General features: G+C 48.2%; 1 protein-coding gene across 4 annotated transcripts in view; it reads right to left on the bottom strand.

Annotated features, from left to right (window-relative positions):
- PLCG2 (phospholipase C gamma 2) overlaps positions 1 to 23,802 on the bottom strand; it is a 110,458-nt gene that overhangs the window by 20,455 nt on the left and 66,201 nt on the right. For 3 of the 4 annotated variants that reach the window (XM_040329585.1, XM_040329583.1, XM_040329584.1), the window contains exons 12-22: positions 22,239 to 22,324; positions 20,013 to 20,133; positions 18,102 to 18,270; positions 17,809 to 17,913; positions 16,113 to 16,202; positions 11,559 to 11,788; positions 7,825 to 8,025; positions 5,465 to 5,584; positions 4,317 to 4,497; positions 1,939 to 2,013; positions 1 to 89 (exon numbers count right to left, since the gene is read on the bottom strand). The exon at positions 1 to 89 is cut by the window's left edge and continues 21 nt beyond it. In XM_040329585.1, the coding sequence (XP_040185519.1) occupies positions 1 to 89; positions 1,939 to 2,013; positions 4,317 to 4,497; positions 5,465 to 5,584; positions 7,825 to 8,025; positions 11,559 to 11,788; positions 16,113 to 16,202; positions 17,809 to 17,913; positions 18,102 to 18,270; positions 20,013 to 20,133; positions 22,239 to 22,324 (1,467 nt within the window). The remainder of the gene's footprint in view (positions 90 to 1,938; positions 2,014 to 4,316; positions 4,498 to 5,464; positions 5,585 to 7,824; positions 8,026 to 11,558; positions 11,789 to 16,112; positions 16,203 to 17,808; positions 17,914 to 18,101; positions 18,271 to 20,012; positions 20,134 to 22,238; positions 22,325 to 23,802) is intronic. The other variant, XM_040329586.1, reaches the window with a different exon arrangement.

Here is a 23,802-nt window from a genome sequence, read left to right as displayed (position 1 = left end):
ACGTTGTGAATGACGGCCCCCGTGCAGAAGCTCAACTCATCCGGTCTTTCAGCAGAATAGTTAAATAAAGCGATAACTGTCCCTTGGGGCTTGGAAGAAAAAAAAGATAATATATACAAGGGGTGAGGGGTCAGTGGGGCAAATGCAGACAGTCCAAGCTAAATACACAGACATCTGCCAGACAGCACAGCCAGGAGGTGACAATTCATTAGGACCCCTGCTCAGTAGATCCCTAGCTTGTTAGAACCCTTGTTCAGCAGATCCCTGGCTCAGTAGTACCCCCAGCTCTTCTGATCTTCCACTCAATAGTAACCCCCAGCTCTGTTGATACCCCACTCATTAGTAACCTTAACTTTGCTCATCCCTCAACTCAATAGTAACCCCCAGCTCTGCTGATTCCCCACTCAGTAGTAACCCCAGCTCTGCTCACCCCCCACTCAATAGTAACCCCCAGTTCTGCTCATCCCCCACTCAGTAGTAACCCCCAGCTCTGCTCATCCCCCAGCTCTGCTCATCCCCCACTCAATAGTAACCCCAGCTCTGCTTATCCCCCACTCAATAGTAACCCTCAGCTCTGCTTATCCCCCACTCAATAGTAACCTCCAGCTCTGCTGATTCCCCACTCAATAGTAACCCCAGCTCTGCTCACCCCCCACTCAATAGTAACCCCCAGTTCTGCTCATCCCCCACTCAATAGTAACCCCCAGCTCTGCTCACCCCCCACTCAGTAGTAACCCCCAGCTCTGCTCATCCCCCAGCTCTGCTCATCCCCCACTCAATAGTAACCCCAGCTCTGCTCATCCCCCACTCAATAGTAACCCTCAGCTCTGCTTATCCCCCACTCAATAGTAACCTCCAGCTCTGCTGATTCCCCACTCAGTAGTAACCCCCAGCTCTGCCCATCCCCCACTTAACAGTAACCCCCAGCTCTGCTCATCCCCCACTTAATAGTAACCCCCAGCTCTGCTCATCCCCCACTTAATAGTAACCCCCAGCTCTGCTCATCCCCCACTCAATAGTAACCCCCAGCTCTGCTCATCCCCCACTTTATAGTAACCCTCAGCTCTGCTCATTCCCCACTCAACAGTAACCCCCAGCTCTGCTCATCCCCCACTCAATAGTAACCCCCAGCTCTGCTCATCCCCCACTTTATAGTAACCCTCAGCTCTGCTCATTCCCCACTCAATAGTAACCCCCAGCGCTGCTCATCCCTCCCTCAATAGTAACCCCCAGCTCTGCTCATCCCCCACTAAATAACCACCAGCTCTGCTGATTTTCCACTCTCTGCCAATCCTCTGGTTTGCTGATCCTGATCTCTCCAGTCCCCACTCATCTACCTCTATATTGTTGCAATACATATGCAATGCATACTAGCTCATTATGCCTTTATCTTACAGGGGTTTTTTTTTTTAGGTATTTTTATAAGGTTTACAACCTCTTTTAGGCTTTTTTGTTTTTTTTTTATTTAAGGGTTGACATGTTTGGTATCTACTTAGTCGATGCAAATTCAGCTTTTATATATTACCAAAAAAGTAGCATATTGTGTTTCTGTGCAATAAAATGTATTTTAGGGAAACTACAGACTTGAAAATCGTTTACACAAATATTATGTGGCGTAAAAAAAAAGTGCAACCGCCACCATTTTATTTTGCAAAGCCTCTGCTTTCAGGATATAAAGTATATCATTGTTTGGGAACTCTAAATAATTTTCTAGCAAAAATGCAGATTTTAAAATGTGAGTAAAAAAATTAAAAAAATTGGACTTCAAGCGGTTAATAATAATTGTATCCAATCCCATGGGTAATCAATCCTGATTGGGTGACACGTGTAATCTGGGTGCGCTGGTAATAATCATTTGTCATTTGTCAGCTCACATTCCTGAGCTGTTTGCTTTTCCTGCTCAGGTGATGTAGAAGTACGAAGGGGAATAATTCTCACCATGGCCGGGGAAATTTCACTGGGATCCACGTACAGCTTGGACTTTACGCCGTAAATTGAGTCTACGTCCTTTTCCTGGAACAAAAAAAGTTCATGAATTTGGGAGAGGCTTGCTCTGACCAATACAGGACCAACTTTAAATTTAAAACGTTCAGAAGGGCAGCATTGTAGAAAAAAAATAATATATATATATATATATACACACACACACATACAGGACCAACTTTAATTTAAAATATTAAGAAGGGCAGCATTGTATATATATATATATTTAAATAAATACATTGGCCCATATTCTCTGTAAAAATCCGCGGGCTGCGCTTAAGGCACTTACACTCCGCTGTCCCAACTTACAGGAGCAAGTGTTGTATTCCCCAAACACTTGCTCCATAAGTTGGGACGGCGGAGTGTAAATGCTCCGGCGTAGCCTGGCGGATCTCGAAAGGGGGCGGCTTGCATTCAAATTAAGCGCGCCCCCGATTCTAATGAACTGCGCATGCGCCGGGCTTCAAAAAGCCCAGTGCGCATGCTCCAGTTCTCGGCGGAAAACGTCAATGACGCCGACGTGTGCGTCATTGACGTAAAGTCGTATTCAAGAACGACTTACGGAAACGACGTACCCGACGAAAAAACACGACGCGGACCCGACGCCATCCGTAACATGGCCTACGTGGGACTTGCGGAAATTTACTCCTCATATAGCAGGAGTAAGTTTCCGCTTACGCAAACGACGTTAGCGAAGGGTTACACGACGCGAACTCGTTCGGGAATCGGCGTAGAAGGATCATTTGCATACGCAAATGAGTCCTTCACGTAAATGCCATCTAGCGGCGGCCGGCGTCATTACATTTAAGATCCTCCAGTGTAAGTGACTTACAGATGGCGGATCTTAAGTGTATCTATGCGAAAATGATTCTAAGAATCAGTCGCATAGATACACTGGCCAAAAAAGGGAGATACGATGGAGTATCCTGAGATACTCCATCGTAACTTCTATGAGAATATGGCCCAAGATATATATATATATGTATAAAATTTAATAAATACATTTTATATATATATATACATACAGGACCAATTATAATTTAAAATGTTAAAAAAAAATATATAAATATAAAAATAAATAAATAAAAACGAGATTATATATATATATATATACACACACATACATACACACATAGGATCAACTTTAATTTAAAACGTTAAAAAGGGCAGCATTGTAAAAAAAAAATACATATATATAAAAATAAATGTATATATATATATATATATATATATATATATATATATATACATATATATATATATATATGAATAATTTAAAATATTAAGAAGGGCAGCATTGTAAATACATTATTTATATATATATATATATATATATATATATATATATATATATATATATATATATATATATATATAAATAATTAAATAAATACAATATATTGATGATAAGATGTGGAATGTGACTTGTCAGCTGTAGTAATTAGCTCCTCCAAATGCGGTGCCAGAATGTCTGTCTGGATGTGGATTGGAGGGGGAACTCGTTAACCACCCATTGTGTGATGTTTTGGGTGGAGAGTTTAATTATCCCTGTGATTAACTGTAGCATGCTTGTAACTGTATATAACAAGCTGAGTGTACCATTAAAAGTATTCATTAGTTTGAACCAGCGAGAACAGAGCTGTGTGTCTCGTCCTTATTCTGGGGAATGGAATGGGTCCTGTCGGCTGGATTGTCGGATAAGCTGTCGTGGGGCGATGGAATGGAAGATCGTAAACGGTGGTGACCGTTACAGAGCACAGGTCTTTTTCTGTTGTCAATATTCTGTGTTTCTATACAGTGGAACCTCGGATTGCGAGCTACGCCGTTAACGAGCGTTATGCAAATACGAGCGCTGTATTTATAAAAAATCCTAATTTGGTTTGGTTTGCAAGTGTTGTCTCGCAAAATGAGCAGGATTTAAGCCGCAGTACCGCGTTTGGCCAGAGGTGGGGGGCAATCGGAGCCGTTTGGAAATACTCCATTCCCAAGCCTTTCTGAGGTTTGCCAAGGTCAGCCGAGCTGTCCTCGGGCCTTTCCGTGTGTTTCCAAGGCTCTGCAGTGCCCCGCCTACCTCTGGCCACATGCGGTATTGCATGCCATTGAAGTCAATGCGGAACTAAATATTTTCGTTTCCATTGACTTCAATGGGGAAACTCGCTTTGATATGTGAGTACTTTTGGATTACGAGAATTCTCGTGGAACGGATTATGCTCGTAATCCGAGGTTCCATATTTTTTTCCACTTTAATTGGCAGACGACCCTCCATATTTTCTGGGGGGAATTATGGCCAACAACATAGACTATATCTGAGATAAGAGAATTTCAGGACGTACAGCGTTGAATCTCATCAGCAGTTCCTCGGTCACCGGGTAGCGAAGCTTCATCTTCCGGTACAGCGTGTGCTTCTCGTAATAATTCACCAGCTCCACCAAGTTTTCGAAATAAGCCGAAGTTCCCAACACAAACAGGCGGCCGTCTTTCTGGATTCTGCAGTGCTTCACTTTGCCCTCCGCCCTACAAAACCAAAATATAATTACACCGGCTGGGATTTAATGTAAAATATAGCCCCCCCCCAAATTTACTTTACTTGGGCTGCCATGTTGAGTAAGAAAAGTCTTGGGTAGGATAGAAGGTGCTCCCGGTTACTCCTTCTATCCCACCCATGACTTCTTGCTAAAACGACCATAGAGCCGAATCAGAAAGGTAGGAGGCCAAGTCCCCAAGAGGGTCCACCGCCGCCACCATTCACCATTGGGCACAACCCACTGGAAGGGACTTATTCCTTGTTGCCCACACAACCACGCACCCACAACCATAGACTGACCTAGACAGTCCAGTGCGGTCTCCAGCAAACCAGAGATGTTGGGTAAGAGAGCAAACAACTAATTTGACAAATGCCGCTCAACGCTCCACCAGGTACTCTTATGTAGCAACCGCTTGCAGTGCAGACAAGGACGGAGCTCATCCCCGCTGTAGACATCTAATGGAAAAGTCCTGGAAGTTGCACATCTCTGCATAACCACGTAAGAAGGTGTATGACAGCCTCGGCCCGGGATAGCCCAGCCCACGGAGCTAAGCCTTAGGGATTCCAATGATTAAGCTCCATGGGCTGGTTGGATCCCGGGCTGAGGCTGTCATATACCTTCTTACGGGGGTTATGCAGAGATGTGCAACTTCCAGGAATTTTCCCTTTTCCATTAGGGGCTAAGGCTCTGAATCATTTAGGGGCCACATGCTTGTTGGCAGACAAAAAATTCACAATTCTGCAAGAAGATGTGGAGAGGGGAATGTCTCTCCTCTGAGTCATTTAGCTGAAGATCCTGCAGAGAGTTCCAGCTGTTGGACGGTTTTTGAATGGAGTTGGGCTTAAATTCTTCACACTTCATTGAATTAGTACAACAGAGAAGATTAGGTCCCTTCTAAACGTCCAATCAAAATCCTGGGATGAAAAAGAGGATGGAATGAAAAAGGGAGCCCCTACCTGAAGGTGATGGCGTAGGAATTCGGCTCGTCTCTCTTTCGTATCAGAAAAGCTCCGTCTCGCGGTATCCTCGTCAGCATTTCTTCCGCTTCTCCTCGACTCAGGTTGTCGTAATACCAACTACACCAAATGAACAAACAAACGGTCACTGACCCTTCCATTAACCACAGACATTAAAGGGAACTGTGCCCCTTCTTCCTAGGTGACAGCACACAAGAAGGACAGGGAAAAGGTGGATTTCCTCCAGACACTTCCTTTTACTTTGCTCTTGACCAACCTCTTGATAGTGGCCACCAGTACTGGGATAGGTTTGTCCAGCGCCCAGGGCAAGGACGTGGAGGTTCCATGTACCGCAAGATGGATCTTAACTGGAGCTGAACTGTCAGAAGTCTGAAGGGGACGTGGAAACGTGTTTCAAGGTGGTACAGTCTCTTTCTCAAGCCTGTTGATGCTTGAGAAAGAGGAGGTACTGCCTCAAAATGTGTTGCCACGACCCCCCTGTGTCTGACATCATTACAGAGGTTCCCAACTTCCTCACAGTGGCCACCAGTACTGGGATAGGATTGTTCAGCACCCAGGGCATCTGCTGAACGAGGGTACTAACAAGCTGGGAATCTGCTGAATAAGGGTACCAATAAGCTGGGAATCTGCTGAATCAGGGTACTAATAAGCTAGGGATCTGCTGAACGAGGGTACCAATGAGCTGGGGATCTGCTGAACGAGGGTACCAATGTGCTGGGAATCTGCTGAATAAGGGTGCCAATGAGCTGGGGATCTGCTGAACGAGGGTACTAATAAGCTGGGGATCTGCTGAACGAGGGTACTAATGAGCTGGGGATCTGCTGAACGAGGGTACCAATGTGCTGGGGGTCTGCAGAGTTGGGGTACTATTGAGCCAGGGTTCTACTGGGCCCCTTTAAAACAATTTGAAAATCCATACACACACACACAGGGCATTTGCCAAGCTTTGTGTTAAAGTCAAAGCGACTATAAATGAAACCTTACAGTGGCGGTCAGAAGGCCATCATTACAGATAGAAATATAAAGATCATTGGTTGCCATGCAGCTGGCTTGACAAGTGGCCCTGGAACTATAAAGGCAGCATCAGATGGGAGGCCAGATCTCAAGGATCCCCTAGCAACCTCTGAAGGAACCCCTAGCAACCTCTGAAGGAACCCCTAGCAACCTCTCAATGAACCCCTAGCAACCTCTCAAGGAACCATAGCAACCTCTGAAGGATCCCCTAGCAACCTCTGAAGGATCCCCTAGCAACCTCTGAAGGATCCCCTAGCAACCTCTGAAGGAACTCCTAGCAACCTCTGAAGGAACTCCTAGCAACCTCTGAAGGAACCATAGCAACTTCTGAAGGAACCCCTAGCAACCTCTCAAGGAACCCCTAGCAACCTCTCAAGGAACCATAGCAACCTCTGAAGGATCCCCTAGCAACCTCTGAAGGAACTCCTAGCAACCTCTGAATGAACTTCTAGCAACCTCTGAAGGAACCATAGCAACCTCTGAAGGAACCCCTAGCAACCTCTCAAGGAACCCCTAGCAACCTCTAAAGGAACTCCTATCAACCTCTAAAGGAACTCCTAGCAACCTCTCAAGGAACCCCTAGCAACCTCTCAAGGAACCATAGCAACCTCTGAAGGATCCCCTAGCAACCTCTGAAGGATCCCCTAGCAACCTCTGAAGGATCCCCTAGCAACCTCTGAAGGAACTCCTAGCAACCTCTGAAGGAACCATAGCAACCTCTGAAGGAACCATAGCAACCTCTGAAGGAACCCCTAGCAACCTCTAAAGGAACTCCTAGCAACCTCTAAAGGAACTCCTAGCAACCTCTAAAGGAACTCCTAGCAACCTCTAAAGGAACTCCTAGCAACCTCTCAAGGAACCCCTAGCAACCTCTCAAGGAACCATAGCAACCTCTGAAGGATCCCCTAGCAACCTCTGAAGGATCCCCTAGCAACCTCTGAAGGATCCCCTAGCAACCTCTGAAGGAACTCCTAGCAACCTCTGAAGGAACTCCTAGCAACCTCTGAAGGAACCATAGCAACCTCTGAAGGAACGCCTAGCAACCTTTGAAGGATCTTCTAGCAACCTCTGAAGGAACTCCTAGCAACCTCTGAAGGAACTCCTAGCAACCTCTGAAGGATCCCCTAGCAACCTCTGAAGGATCCCCTAGCAACCTCTGAAGGATCCCCTAGCAACCTCTGAAGGAACTCCTAGCAACCTCTGAAGGAACTCCTAGCAACTGCGGAAGGAACCCCTAGCAACCTCTGAAGGAACCCTAGGATTTCTCAGAACCCTGGAAGAGAATGGATGCCATAGACACACAACAATCAGACGTAAAGACTTACTCCTTGCACAGGTGTGGGTTGGGGTTCGGAACGGCGTCCGTCAAGCGCAGCTCGAAGTCGGCACAGCGCAGCGAGGACTCCCTGTAGTGCTGAATTAGCTCATAAATACTGTCGAAGGTCAAGTTGTCGGTCAGGTAATACTTGACATACTCTCCGTCCGTACAGGAGCGGATCCGGCAGTGCTGGACTCTCCCTGACCTCCTGCAAGAGGGACATCCAACCACAAGATTAGTGTCTCCTCCATAAAACAAGAAGAGCCAAGAACGAAGGAAGGAAGGGTCAGAGAACCAATGGATTTCATTTACTGGATGTACGGAGAATAACTTCGGAGCCGTACAAAAATAAAGTCCGCAGGAGTAAAGGTGACGTTTTTGAAAAGATGTAGGGCCATATTCTCAAACAAGTTACGCCGGTGTATCTACTGATACACCGGCGTAAATCGAATTTCCCGCCGGCGTATCATTATTTTGTATTCACAAAACAAGATACGCCGGATTTAGGCTAGGATCCGACTGGTGAAAGTCACTTACACTGTCGGATCCTAAATGTAATTCGCCGCCGGCCGCTAAGTGGCGTCTACGTTCAGGTCTCATTTGTTTATGCAAATGAGCCTGATACGCCGATTCCCGAACGAAATCGCGTCGCGTAACCGTCGCTAACGTCGTTTGCGTAAGCGTAAGGTTACCCCTGCTATATGAGGGGTAACCTTACGCCAGTCCCACGTATGCCATGTTAAGTATGGCGTCGGGTCCGCGTCGTCTTTTCCCGTCGGGTACGTCGTTTTACTAAGTCGTTCTTGAATACGACTATACGTCAATGACGCACACGTCGGCGTCATTGACGTTTTCCGCCGAGAACTGGAGCATGCGCACTGGGCTATTTTAAGCCCGGCGCATGCGCAGTTCGATCGAAACGGGGGCGCGCTTAATTTAAATATAAGCCGCCCCCTTGGATTTACGCGGGGATACGCCGGGCCAATTACACTACGCCGCCGCAAACTACGGAGCAAGTGTTTGGGGAATACGGCACTTGCTCCTGTAAGTTGGGGCGGCGTAGTGTAAATGGCTTACGCGACGCCCGCCGGAAATCTACGGGAATATGGCCCCTAGAATTTTCGGCGGTAAAAAGTACAATTTCTGGTGACCACTGGTTGAATGTTTTCCAGTTGATGCAAAAACAGAAAATACTGCATTTGGCCACTAGATAGTGCTAAGTATCATAGGGATTTTCTATAACACTTGGCTCCAACAAGTGGCTGATTGTGGTATTTTTTTTTTTTTGCTTGCTTTTTTTACTTACATTCAAACAGCACAAGATAAAGCCTATGATTCGCCAAGAACGGATGTGCACGCACTTTTACCAGGCGAATAGCTAAAAGAATCCTTTATAAGTCCACCTCAAGGTGTCTTATTAAAAAAAACTTAATGAACGGGTGGGAGGAAAGGATAGGGGGGGGGTAAGGCTGTATCTGGGGGCCTCGCACGGGTGTATGCTGTAGTACGCCCGGTGTGAATGAGGCCTTTCTATGGGTTTTTATTTTTATTTTATTTAACTTTATATATTTTTTTAAACTGATATTTTTATTATTTTTTACTTTTTTGGGGGTGGACCCCTGGTGTCTCTTCTATGAAACAGAGAGAGGAACAGAGGACTGACAGTCTCTTTCTCTGCAGCCTCAGCTGCGCTGCAGATGAATGAACAGAAGCCTCCTATTCATTCACAAACTGAAGCATAGTAAACTGTGCTTACTATGCTTCAGTGATGAATGAACACAGGAGTGATCAGCACCGATTGCTTGCTGTGATCTTTTAGGAAGGAGCTGGTAAAAATCTAAGGTTTACAGGTACCCCTCCCCCCCAACACGCTCTCCATTCTGACACAGCGGTAGCCGGTGGTGGGAGGGGTAGGAGGGGAAGAGGGCCAGCAGCACGGTAGGGAGAGGGCACCAGGGGATCGGTGAGGGGGTGCAGCACTGGAGGGGGGTCTATTTGCAGAGTTCCATCCCCCTGCAGCATCAAAAGTGAGCAGGAGGGGGAGGAGGAAGGGCCAGCAGCTGCAGGGGAGCCACAGGGGGATCGGTGCTGCACCCTGTAGAGTGCGGGGCAAAGCCAGCCTCCTCCGAACCATTCTACTTCCCCAAGCACTGTGGGACCCCCGCAGCATGATGGTCAGGAGGAGGAGCGCTTAGCCCCCCCCCCCCCATGTGTTCAGAGCAGCCGGGGGGGGATAAGAACACAAGGGCGATTTATTTGCAGAGTTTAGTCCCCCTGTGGCTCCCCTGAAACACCCAAAGTGAGCAGGAGGGGGAGGAGGAGGGGCCAGCAGCTGCAGGGGAGCCACAGGGGGGATCGGTGCTGCACCGCATAGAGTGCGGGGCAAAGCCAGCCTCCTCCGAACCATTCTACTTCCCCAAGCACTGTGGAACCCCGCAGCATGATGGTCAGGAGCGCTTAGCCCCCCCAATGTGTCCAGAGCGGCCTGGGGGAGGGGCGCCGCTGAAATCTGGGCCCAGCACCCCCCCTAGATCTGACCTTGCAGCCCCCATTTTGTTGCCACCTGTCCCATTGTGGAGATTTTCCGATATTTTTCTGAATACAATGGGCCAGATTCTCGTCCAGCGGCGTATCTCTGCGGCGGCATAACGTATCCGATTTACGTTACGCCGTCGCAACTTAGACGGGCAAGTGCTGTATTCTCAAAGCACTTGCTCCGTAAGTTGCGGCGGCGTAGCGTAAATCGGCCGGCGTAAGCCCGCCTAATTCAAATTTGGATCAGGGGGGGCGTGTTTTATGTTAATGTACTGTGACCCGACGTGATTGACGTTTTTCCCGAACGGTGTATGCGCCGTCCGTGGAATTTCCCAGTGTGCATTGCTCCAAAGTACGCCGCAAGGACGTCATTGGTTTCGACATGAACGTAAATGACGTCCAGCCCCATTCACGGACGACTTACGCAAACTACGTAACTTTCAAATTTCGACGCGGGAACGACGGCCATACTTAACATTGTTACGCCGCACTTACGCCACCATATAGCAGGGGCAACATTACGCCGGGAAAAGCCTAACGTAAACGGCGTAACTTTACTGCGTCGGCCGGGCGTATGTTCGGGAATTCGTGTATCTAGCTAATTTGCATACTCAACGCGGAATTCGTCGGAAGCGCCACCTAGCGGCCAGCGTAAAAATGCAGTTACGATCCGACGGCGTAAGAGACTTACGCCTGTCGGATCTAATGGATATCTATGCGTAACTGATTCTAAGAATCAGGCGCATAGATACGACGGCGCAACGCAGAGATACGACGGCGTATCTGGAGATACGCCGTCGTATCTCCACTGAGAATCCGGGCCTTAGTATATATTAAAAAATAAATAAAAATCGCTGTATTTTCTCTAATATATGTAGTTCCTATATTATTAGCTCCAGAAAAACATTAGGGAATTTTTGTTATTGCCACTAGGTGGCGCTGTTGATATAGGAACTCTGTATATTAGAGAAAATATGGAGATTTTCTATAAATGACCCTTGGAGGGTATCGGAAGGTGCGGATCGGCAGCCAAAAAAAAAAGTGCCCTCATTGGCCACATTATTTTACAGAAAGGAAAAATTGAACAGCAAAAAAACGAAGTAAAAGTAAAAGTTGAAACCTTCAGAATATACAGTATAGTGGTATATAGTGTAGTATATAGTATAGTATATATAGTGTGTGATATTTCCTATATATTCAAGCCACCTGTATAGTTTATTCTTAGGATGAGTTGCCTGTAGTTTATCTTTAGACAGATCATACCAGAAGGAGAGAGTATAATCATTGAGGTACGACTCGCTCTCCCGCACCAGGAAAGTGCCGTCTTTGCCCCCCATCTCGGCGCAGTATTCCTGCAGCAGGCGCTCCGCCATGAATCGGCCCTCCTGCATCCTCCCGTGGAACCATTTCTCCTGCACGTGTTGCTCTTGCGAAGACTGTGAAAGGGAAAGGCAGAGAGAGAATACAAAATATGCAGCGAATACGAGGTCATCCCGGCGCCCATCAACCCTTGTACTGTGCTCAGGGCCGCTGATAGGCCAGTGCAACTGGCCCTGTTGTACCGGGCCCGGCCAGCAGAGGGGGCCCGGCCAAACTCCACAGAAAACGTATTAATGTAAAAAAAAAAATCTCCACAGCCCTGACTGAACACGATTTGTGCCACCCATGCCGCCAATGCCATATTGTGCTGCAGACAGTGCCACCCATGATGCTAATGCCATAACTCATGTGCTGACTGTCTGCAGCACAATATGACATTGGCGGCATGGGTGCCACTGTATGCAGGTAGCACATACGTTATGGACCATAACGCATGTGCTGCCTGCAGAGACAGTGCCACCCGTGCCGCCAATGTCGTAATGTGCTGCAGACAGTGCCACCCATGACGCTAATGCCATAACGCATGTGCTGCCCGCAGAGACAGTGCCACCCATGCTGCCAATGTCGTAATGTGCTGCAGACAGTGCCACCCATGACGCTAATGCCATAACGCATGTGCTGCCCGCAGAGACAGTGCCACCCATGCTGCCAATGGCATTATGCCATTGGCGGCATGGGTGGCACTGTCTGCAGCACAATATGGCATTGGCAGTATGGGTGGCACTGTGGGCAGGCTGCACATGCGCTATGGCATTAGCGTCATGCGTGGCACTGTCTGCAGCACATTACGGGATGGGTGGCACTGTCTGCAGCACAATATGGCATTGGCGGCATGGGTGCCACTGTATGCAGGTAGCACATGCGTTACGGACCATAACGCAAGTGCTGCCTGCAGAGACAGTGCCACCCGTGCCGCCAATGCCGTAATGTGCTGCAGACAGTGCCACCCATTACGCTAATGCCCTAACGCATGTGCTGCCTGCAGAGACAGTGCCACCCATGCTGCCAATGGCATTATGCCATTGGCAGCATGGGTGGCACTGTCTGCAGCACAATATGGCATTGGCGGTATGGGTGGCACTGTTGGCAGGCTGCAGATGTGTTATGGCATTAGCGTCATGGGTGGCACTGTCTGCAGCACATTACGGCATGGGTGGCACTGTCTGCATCACAATATGGCATTGGCGGTATGGGTGGCACTGTCGGCAGGCTGCACATGCGTTATGGCATTAGCGTCATGGGTGGCACTGTCTGCAGCACATTACGGCATGGGTGGCACTGTCTGCAGCACAATATGGCATTGGTGGTATGGGCGGCACTGTTGGCAGGCTGCACATGCGTTATGGCATTAGCGTCATGGGTGGCACTGTCTGCAGCACATTGTGGCATGGGTGGCACTGTCTGCAGCACAATATGGCATTGTTGGTATGGGTGGCACTGTCGGCAGGCTGCACATGCGTTATGACATTAGCGTCATGGGTGGCACTGTCTGCAGCACATTACGGCATGGGTGGCACTGTCTGCAGCACAATATGGCATTGGCGGCATGGGTGCCACTATATGCAGGTAGCACATGCGTTATGGACCATAACGCATGTGCTGCCTGCAGAGACAGTGCCACCCGTGCCGCCAATGCCGTAACGTGCTGCAGACAGTGCCACTCATTACGCTAATGCCCTAACGCATGTGCTGCCTGCAGAGACAGTGCCACCCATGCTGCCAATGGCATTATGCCATTGGCGGCATGGGTGGCACTGTCTGCAGCACAATATGGCATTGGCGGTATGGGTGGCACTGTCGGCAGGCTGCACATGCGTTATGGCATTAGCGTCATGGGTGGCACTGTCTGCAGCACATTACGGCATGGGTGGCACTGTCTGCAGCACAATATGGCATTGGCGGTATGGGTGGCACTGTCGGCAGGCTGCACATGCGTTATGGCATTAGCGTCATGGGTGGCACTGTCTGCAGCACATTACGGCATGGGTGGCACTGTCTGCAGCACATTACGGCATGGGTGGCACTGTCTGCAGCACAATATGGCATTGGCGGTATGGGTGCACTGTTGGCAGGCTGCACATGAGTTATGGCATTAGCGTCATGGGTGGCACTGTCTGCAGCACAATATGGCATTGGCGGTATGGGTGGCACTGTCGGCAGGCTGCACATGCGTTATGGCATTAGCTTCATGGGTGGCACTGTCTGCAGCACATTACGGCATTGGTGGCACTGTCTGCAGCACAATATGGCATTGGCGGTATGGGTGGCACTGTCGGCAGGCTGCACATGCGTTATGGCATTAGCGTCATGGGTGGCACTGTCTGCAGCACATTACGGCATGGGTGGCACTGTCTGCAGCACATTACGGCATGGGTGGCACTGTCTGCAGCACAATATGGCATTGGCGGTATGGGTGGCACTGTCGGCAGGCTGCACATGCGTTATGGCATTAGCTTCATGGGTGGCACTGTCTGCAGCACATTACGGCATTGGTGGCACTGTCTGCAGCACAATATGGCATTGGCGGCATGGGTGCCACTGTATGCAGGTAGCACATGCGTTATGGCCCATAACGCATGTGCTGCCTGCAGAGACAGTGCCACCCATGCCGCCAATGCCGTAATGTTCTGCGGAGACAGTTTCAAGGCGGGGTCTGGGGAGGAGCCAGGGGTGGGGCTGAAGGCAGGACCAGGGGTGGAGCTGAAGAGGGCCCTGTCAGGTAGGCTGTACGGGGCCCCATGATTTCTATCAGCGGCCCTGACTGTACTACCTTGTTATACAGCAATGATCATTATATAAAACATATAATAAACATAGGCAGCATACATAGACATACATACATAGATACATACATACACACGTAGAGAACATATGTCGCCATGTAGGAGAGACTGCGACACGTCACGTGAATATTCTATGGGAGGGAGTTTTATGGGGGATGGGTCTCTCTGATACCAGAAGATAAAATGCGATCTATTTTCTCACTGAGGTCTTTCAGAAAACAATCCCACATTTTGCCCACTAGGTGTCTCCGATGGGATGACTCTATTAGAGAAATTACGGGCTGCATGTGTTCCGCTCACATGACCACGCGTGACATTCGTCTAACGAATGTTCTATGAATGGTCCACATGGTGGATTTCCCTCGTCTTCTATGGAAGGATGGAGTTGGGTGGAAGTTCTAACACTTTGCAGATATTCGTTTTCTTTCTTTTCTCCGCATTCAGAACAGGAATAAAAAAAATTGGGGAATAAAAAGCACGTCTGTGACATCGCTGGCGACATTCTTCACAAGAACGGCGGCGGAATGCGAGCACGTACTTATTTATAACGTCTCCGCGACTCGCAGTCGGCGCTCTGAGGACAATGCATTTCGCCCACAAATGCCGCGGCGGACAGTGAGGGCTGATTAGGGAGAATTACAGGTCGGGACGGGAAGAAGAGAAGAATGACACTAAATACAATTCACGCCGAGGTTATCGCCGCCGACGCCACTACCGCCACCGCCGCGCTCCGACATCCAACTTATGTCCTTGTGCAATCTTATAAAGCGCTGTGTGTTTATTTGGATCATTGCTACATTGTAACATTTCATATCCTTCATACTTCCGCCGCGTTCCGTGTCAGATAAGTAAATGAAAGCGCTGGGAATAGATATGAAGTGAGTGCGAAGAGAAAAAAAGGATGGGGCACTATTCCTCCCACTGACACCAATGATGGGACACTATTCCTCCCACTGACACCAATGATGGGGCACTATTCCTCCCACTGACACCAATGATGGGACACTATTCCTCTCACTGACACCAATGATGGGACACTATTCCTCCCACTGACACCAATGATGGGACACTATTCCTCCCACTGACACCAATGATGGGACACTATTCCTCTCACTGACACCAATGATGGGACACTATTCCTCCCACTGACACCAATGATGGGACACTATTCCTCTCACTGACACCAATGATGGAGTACTATTCCTCCCACTGACACCAATGATGGGACACTATTCCTCTCACTGACACCAATGATGTGACACTATTCCTCCCACTGACACCAATGATGGGACACTATTCCTCTCACTGACACCAATGATGGAGTACTATTCCTCCCACTGACACCAATGATGGGACACTATTCCCCCCACTGACACCAATGATGGGACACTATTCCTCCCACTGACACCAATGATGAGGCACTATTCCTGCCACTGACACCAATGATGGGACACTATTCCTCCCACTGACACCAATGATGGGGCACTATTCCTCCCACTGACACCAATGATGGAGATTGTAATGCATGTGGCCGGTATAAGACTAGTACTGATACAGTAATATAGCTGGGGAGTGCGTATTTATTTGCGGTGATTACCTTGGCGGCGCCCTCTTCTGTAATTTGCTCAATTTCATCGCCATAGGAAAGCCGATCGCCGGCGATTGCGCAATATCGAACAGACCATTTCTATAACAGAAATAAAAGTCACATAAACAGGATATTAAAAATGACAGCTGTGAATTTCAAGTCATATGATCAGATTCCAATAGGCGTTCTTCTAAAGGAAACAGCAGAGGGCGCCAACTAAGTGCAGCACATAGGAGAAGATTGTATGAAAAATCACAAGATGGATAAGAGCCTGTAATCCACTATGTCCCAGGACTGCTTCCAATTGTCCCAAATTTTCAGGGATAGTCCCGCATCCTGACCCCCTGTCAACAAATCCTATGTCCTGGGCTATGTTCCAGGATTGCTACCAATTGTCCCGGATTAGCAGGGATAGCCCTGCATCATGGACTTTTGTCAACAGATTCTGTGTCCTCGACTATGTCCCAGGATTGCTGCCAATTGTCCCGGATTAGCAGGGATAGCCCTGCATCATGGACTTTTGTCAACAGATTCTGTGTCCTCGACTATGTCCCAGGATTGCTGCCAATTGTCCCGGATTTGCAGGGATAGTCCTGCATCCTGGCCCTCTTTCAACAGACTTTGTGTCCTTGGCTATCTCCCAGGACTGCTTCCAATTGTCCCGAATTTTCAGGGACAGTCCCGCATCCTGACCCCCTGTCAACAAATCCTATGTCCTGGGCTATGCCCCAGGATTGCTACAAATTGTCCCGGATTAGCAGGGATAGTCCCGCATCCTGACCCCCTGATAACAGTCCCTGTGTCCTTGACTATCTCCCAGGACTGCTTCCAATTGTCCCGGATTAGCAGGGATAGCCCTGCATCATGGCCTTTTGTCAGCAGATCCTGTGTCCTCGACTATGTCCCAGGATTGCTGCCAATTGTCCCGGATTCACATGGATAGTCCCGCATCCTGACCCTCTTTAAACAGATCCTGTGTCCTGGGCTATGTTCCAGGATTGCTTCCAATTGTCCCGGATTTGCAGGGATAGTTCCGCATCCTGACCCCCTGATAACAGATCCTGTGTCCTGGGCTATCTCCCAGGATTGCTGCCAATTGTCCCGGATTTACAGGGATAGTCCTGCATTCCTGACCCCCTGATAACAGATCCTGTGTCCTGGGCTATGTCCCGGGATTACAACATCAAACAGCACATGCGCAGTAACTTAAAAAGGCATCCATTGCCGGGATCCTGTCGGCTAGTGGGCGGTCCCTGCATATTCAGAGGCCGGCGGCCTCCTCGGGACGAAACCCGTAAAGCGTGCCAGATTTGAGCATGCTCACCCGGAAAGTGGGCAGGCCAAAAATGCAGACTGTGGGCGGAGTTGACACATCACATGACACGAGCTGGAGCCTGGGAGCCATGACCACAGCTCATGTCATGTGATGTGTCAACTCCGCCCACAGTCTGCATTTTGGTCTGCCCACTTTCTGATCATGTGATTGCTACAGGAGCCAATCACAGTGATCACACCGCTGGGAAGGTTAACAACCTCTTAAAGGGACAGTGGGAACCTCTCATAAAGTGCAGATCCAAGACCTCCCCTGAAATCTCACTTCTGATTGGACCGATCCTTTGAAAAAAAAAGTTATATTTAAAGTTTTCATATTAAAAAAAAAAAAAAAAAAACCAGGGAAGACCCAATCTAAAGAGAAGGGGATTACCTGATCGATGGGGTCCCACATGTAGAGCTCCCCCTGCAGTTTGGTCTCCTCCTTGCTGTCGTCTGCATTGGTGACGTAATCTCCTTTGGGTCCCAGTTTTTTGTGCTGCAATCAAAAGTCACAGGAAGATGTAAAGCCAAACCGTGCGCTGTTTCGTTTCCTAAGCTCCGCCCATCAAACAATAATACTCAGAACCCCCCAAACATTATATATATATTTTTTTAGCAGACACCCTAGGGAATAAAATGGCACACTACCATTTCTATTCCCATTAGATGTTGGTGCAGCTTTACCTTGATGATGATCTTCTCCTTCAGCTGGGTGGGTGAGGGCAGTTGGTCGGCGCTCGCTTCGGTGGGTTTGGTCAGCAGAAGATCTCCGAAGACCTCCTTGAACACCTTGGCCATGTACCTCTGCTGCTCTACATTGCAGTGTTCCTCTATGGAGAGGATGACCGGGTACCTGAATGAGACGAAGAACAACTGAGTACCGTGTCTGGGATACTTTTTATTTTTATTAACATCCAAACTTATGTTCATGTTGCTTGTGAAGGCAGGCGTCCCAATACTTTTGGTAATATAGCGTATATATATTTTCTTTATTTGTTTATACACATGTTTGGACTTTTATATACATAGGGCCAGATTCTCAAAAGGCTTACGACGGCGCAACGCCATTTGCGCCGTCGTAAGTCCTAATCTGGGCCGGCGTATCTATGCGACTGATTCTTAGAATCAGTTACGCATAGATATCCATTAGATCTGACAGGCGTAAGGCTCTTACGCTGTCGGATCTTAGATGCAATTTTTTTTCCCGCCACTAGGTGTTGCCGACGTCGTTTTCCCCGTCGTAGCTATTTACGCGAGATTACCGAACGTACGCGCAGTCGACGCAGTGAATTTACGACGTTTCAGTAGCATTTGCGACGCGTAAAGTTGCCCCTGCTATATGAGGGGCAACCAATGTTAAGTATGGCCGTCGTTCCCGCATCAAAATTTAAAAATGTACGTCGTTTGCGTAAGTCGTCCGTGAATGGCGCTGGACGCCATTTACGTTAACGTCAAAACCAATGACGTCCTTGCCACGTCATTTAGCGCAATGCACGTCAGGAAATTTTAGGGACGACACATGCGCAGTACGATCGGCACGGGAACGCGCCTAATTTAAATGATCGCCCACTACCCGGATCATTTAAATTAGGCGGGCTTGCGACGGAGGATTTACGCTACGCCGCCGCAACTTTACAGGCAAGTGCTTTGTGAATCAAGCACTTGCCCATAAAACTTGCGGCCGCGTAGTGTAAACGAGATACGTTACGCCCGCATAGTTTTACGCCAGTATACGAGAATCTGGCCTATAGTGATATATATTTACATTTTTTTTGTTTATATATATTTGGACATTTATTTACAAATTGATACATATTGATCATATATTTAATTTTTTCTTTATATATATATATACACACCTTTGGACTTTTATAAACATATTGATACATATAATATTCTTCCTTTCTTTGTTTATATATATTTTTGGACTTTTATATATATATATGGATACACATCGATACATATATTAATATGTATTTGGTATCAATGTGTATCCATAAATATATATATATACATCATTCTTTCTTTCTTTATGTATATATATCTATATTTCTGGACTTTTATATAAATATATATTCTCTTTATTTGTCTATATAAATGTTTGGACATTTTTATATATATATATATATATATATATATATATATACACATACACACACATTTCTTTTTTTCTTTCTTTCTATATATAATTTTGGACTTTTATATAAATATTGATTCATATATATATATATATACATTTTTTTTCTTATATATATATATATATTCAGGCCAGGCTTAGAATCTTCTGCTGAATCCGCCATCACCGTCGTCGGTCATAAATTCCCTAATCTGACCAGTTCTTACAGTGAAATAAATAAAATCCTTTCTGCGACGCCGGTGTAATCTCCTTTCTCCGGTTGGCCCTTGTTATTCACCTGCTATTTATATGGAGTGTGAAATAAAGCACGGCCAGCCTGGTAAGGCTCATAAAGGACTAAATAACTCAGGTAGGTCTATGTGGTAAAATAATAATAGCGGTTAGTTTAGCTCTGGCCTTTTTTCTCTTTTATCGCGTCGAGGTCATACGGTTACTTAAGTGTTGCATCGCGGACTCACTCAGAGGTGACAAATGCGTGATCTTTAATAGCTTGCACCACATCCTCAAATTTAATTTTCGTTGTTCTTGTCCATCCGTGATAAATTATTGGCTTTCCGTCAGGACCGTCCCAGCAGTCCACTGGAGAGAGGAGAGAGAGAGAAAACCATTACACTGAGATAAGCGCAAAGATGACTTTGGCTGAAAAATGTGTTTTCCGTTAAGTGGTGACTGACTGACTATCTGTTTTTAAAACTTCTACTTATAAGTATGATGGAGTGTTACCCCCCCCCCCCCCCCCCCCAAATCTCTGCAATGAGCTCCAGGGTCTCCAGGGTCTGCGCACCTTCTGGGTTCATTATAAAGGGGCTCTTGCCATTGTTGAATTGGGTACCTAGGACCATACACCTGCTGTGCCCATTATGAGGAGCTCCCCGCCATACCTGTGCTAAGTTCCTGGGTCTGCACACCTGCTGTGCCCATTAAGAAGGGCTTCCACCATCTTTGTATTGGTTTTTCTGGGTCTGTATACCTGCTGTGCCTAACAAGAGGGATCCCACCATCCCTGTGCTAAGTTCATAGGTGTGTGTATACATACAGTGCCCATTATGAAGGGCTCCCACCATCCTTGTGTTGCGTTCCTAGGTCTGTACACCTACTGTGCCCATTTTGAAGGGCTTCCACCATCCTTGTGATGGGTTTCTAGGTCTGTACACCTACTGTAGCCATTATGAAGGGCTCCCACCATCCTTGTGTTGGGTTCCTAGGTCTGTACACCTACTGTAGCCATTATGAAGGGCTCCCACCATCCTTGTGATGGGTTCCTAGGTCTGTACACCTACTGTAGCCATTATGAAGGGCTCCCACCATCCTTGTGTTAGGTTCCTAGGTCTGTACACCTACTGTAGCCATTATGAAGGGCTCCCACCATCCTTGTGTTGGGTTCCTAGGTCTGTACACCTACTGTAGCCATCATAAGGGGCTCCCACCATCCTTGTGTTGGGTTTCAAGGCCTGTATACCTACTGTAGCCAATATGAAGGGCTCCCACCATCCTTGTGTTGGGTTCCTAGGTCTGTACACCTACTGTGCCCATTATGAAGGGCTTCCACCATCCTTGTGATGGGTTCCTAGGTCTGTACACTTACTGTAGCCAATATGAAGGGCTTCCACCATCCTTGTGTTGGGTTCCTAGGTCTGTACACCTACTGTAGCCATTATGAAGGGCTCCCACCATCCTTGTGATGGGTTCCTAGGTCTGTATACCTACTGTAGCCAATATGAAGGGCTCCCACCATCCTTGTGTTGGGTTCCTAGGTCTGTATACCTACTGTAGCCAATATGAAGGGCTCCCACCATCCTTGTGATGGGTTCCTAGGTCTGTATACCTACTGTAGCCAATATGAAGGGCTCCCACCATCCTTGTGTTGGGTTCCTAGGTCTGTACACCTACTTTGCCCATTATGAATGGCTCCCCCCATCCTTGTGTTGGGTTCCTAGGTCTGTACACCTACTGTGCCCATTATGAAGGGCTCCCACCATCCTTGTGTTGGGTTTCTTGGTCTGTACACCTACTGTGCCCATTATGAAGGGCTCCCACCATCCTTGTGATGGGTTCCTAGGTCTGTACACTTACTGTAGCCAATATGAAGGGCTCCCACCATCCTTGTGTTGGGTTCCTAGGTCTGTACACCTACTGTGCCCATTATGAAGGGCTCCCCCCACCCTGGTGTTGGGTTCCTAGGTCTGTATGTAGCCATTATGAAGGGCTCCCACCATCCTTGTGTTGGGTTCTGTATTGCCAAACTTCAGTTACATTATATTTCTGTTTCTCTGGACCCGGACTCTGAGTGGTTACTTCCGCTGCACCCACCACCCACCCACACATATATATCATTACGTTTGCGCATTGCTGCTCTTTAAAGTAGAGTCGTCCTTTAAAGCTAAGGCTCACTCTGGGGTAAGTTACTGAATAACTGTCTGCAGTTTCCATTTTTTTTTTGCTATTTTTCAAATCTGTTGTAATCCTGCTTTCCATTTAACACCTCACATTTAGAAATAAAAGAGATATAAAACGATGTAAACTCTTCCACCATCAAGTTCTGATTCTGCCTGGTGGCCTCCCTTATCTCCGGTCACGTCTATCAGAACCTCCGTCGGCTGCGCAACAATCACCAGAAACCGAGAGCGGGGGCACAATTAGCATAGTTTCCCCATTAGATAACAATGAAATCATTTCACGCTTACGTTCGATACACCTGCATCCCATCCGCAGACAGCGCACGTAGGCTTCTGTGGAGGACTCGCTGCGCAGCTGGTCTCCGGTTAAATACCTAAACAGGAAAACACAAAGAGGGGTCAGGGCTGGGAAGAATGGCCCAGGTGTGGAGGGGTTGTCATCCCCCGTTTCTGGATGTCCCTTATTATATAGTCATTTAAAGGGTCAGTCTACTCGCAATTAGGATTTTCGAATTTTGACAGATGCTGGCGAGATGAATCAGCCGTTGGCTTCCAATATTTTTTCAGGGTCGCTGGTTGGAGAACTCTCCCTACCGTAGCTAAAGAGAAGCAAAAATAAGGCTGTTCCCCCGCCACGTCCCACTCGGGTTGTCTAGGGGCTCGGTCACAGCTCCTGTCAGCTCATACGCCAAATAATAATGTTGAAAAATTTAGCGGCACACGGCGACGAGTCCTTGCAAAAGTTTATTCATTAAAAAAACAAAGTAGCTCCAAACAAACAAGACAATCACATTGACGCATTTCAGCCTAAGCGACCTTAGTCATAGTTATAACTAAGGCCATTTAGGCTGAAAAGTGTCACCATGACCTTCTTGCTTTTTGTTTGGCGCTCTGTGCAATTGAATTACATTTATTGAAAAAAGTTTTGCAAGGACTTGTTGCCGTGTACCGGTACTTTTTTTTTACATTATTTCATAGCTAAAGAGAACCAGTCACCACTAAACTTACAGAAGAGTCTAAATGTTATAACTCTGTCTCGCTTCCCCCCACCTGTGACACTCCCTCCCACCTGTCCCGCTCCCCCCACCTGTGACACTCCCTCCCACCTGTCCCGCTCCCCCCACCTGTGACACTCCCTCCCACCTGTCCTGCTCCCCCACCTGTGACACTCCCTCCCACCTGTCCTGCTCCCCCCACCTGTGACACTCCCTCCCACCTGTCCCGCTGCCCCCCCACCTGTGACACTCCCTCCCACCTGTCCTGCTCCCCCCACCTGTGACACTCCCTTCCACCTGTCTCACTGCCCCCCACCTGTGACACTCCCTCCCACCTGTCCCGCTGCCCCCCCACCTGTGACACTCCCTTCCACCTGTCTCACTGCCCCCCCACCTGTGTCACTCCCCCCACCTGTCCCACTGCCCCCCACCTGTGACACTCCCTCCCACCTGTCCCACTGCCCCCCACCTGTGACACACCCTCCCACCTGTCCCACTGCCCCCCACCTGTGACACTCCCTCTCACCTGACCCTCTGCCCCCCACCTGTGACACTCCCTCCCACCTGTCCCACTGCCACCCACCTGTGACACTCCCTCTCACCTGTCCCACTGCCCCCCACCTGTGACACTCCCTCCCACCTGTCCCGCTCCCCCCACCTGTGACACTCCCTCCCACCTGTCCCACTGCCCCCCACCTGTGACACTCCCTTCCACCTGTCTCACTCCCCCCACCTGTCCCTCTGCCCCCCACCTGTGACACTCACTTCCACCTGTCCCCCTGCCCCCCACCTGTGACACTCCCTCCCACCTGTCCCACTGCCACCTACCTGTGACACTCCCTCCCACCTGTCCCGCT

Source organism: Rana temporaria, chromosome 11 (assembly GCF_905171775.1).
Source record: "Rana temporaria chromosome 11, aRanTem1.1, whole genome shotgun sequence".
NCBI classification, from domain to species: Eukaryota; Metazoa; Chordata; class Amphibia; order Anura; family Ranidae; genus Rana; species Rana temporaria.
Note: the sequence above shows the minus strand (reverse complement) of the source record. Positions and strands in the feature narration are given on the sequence as shown.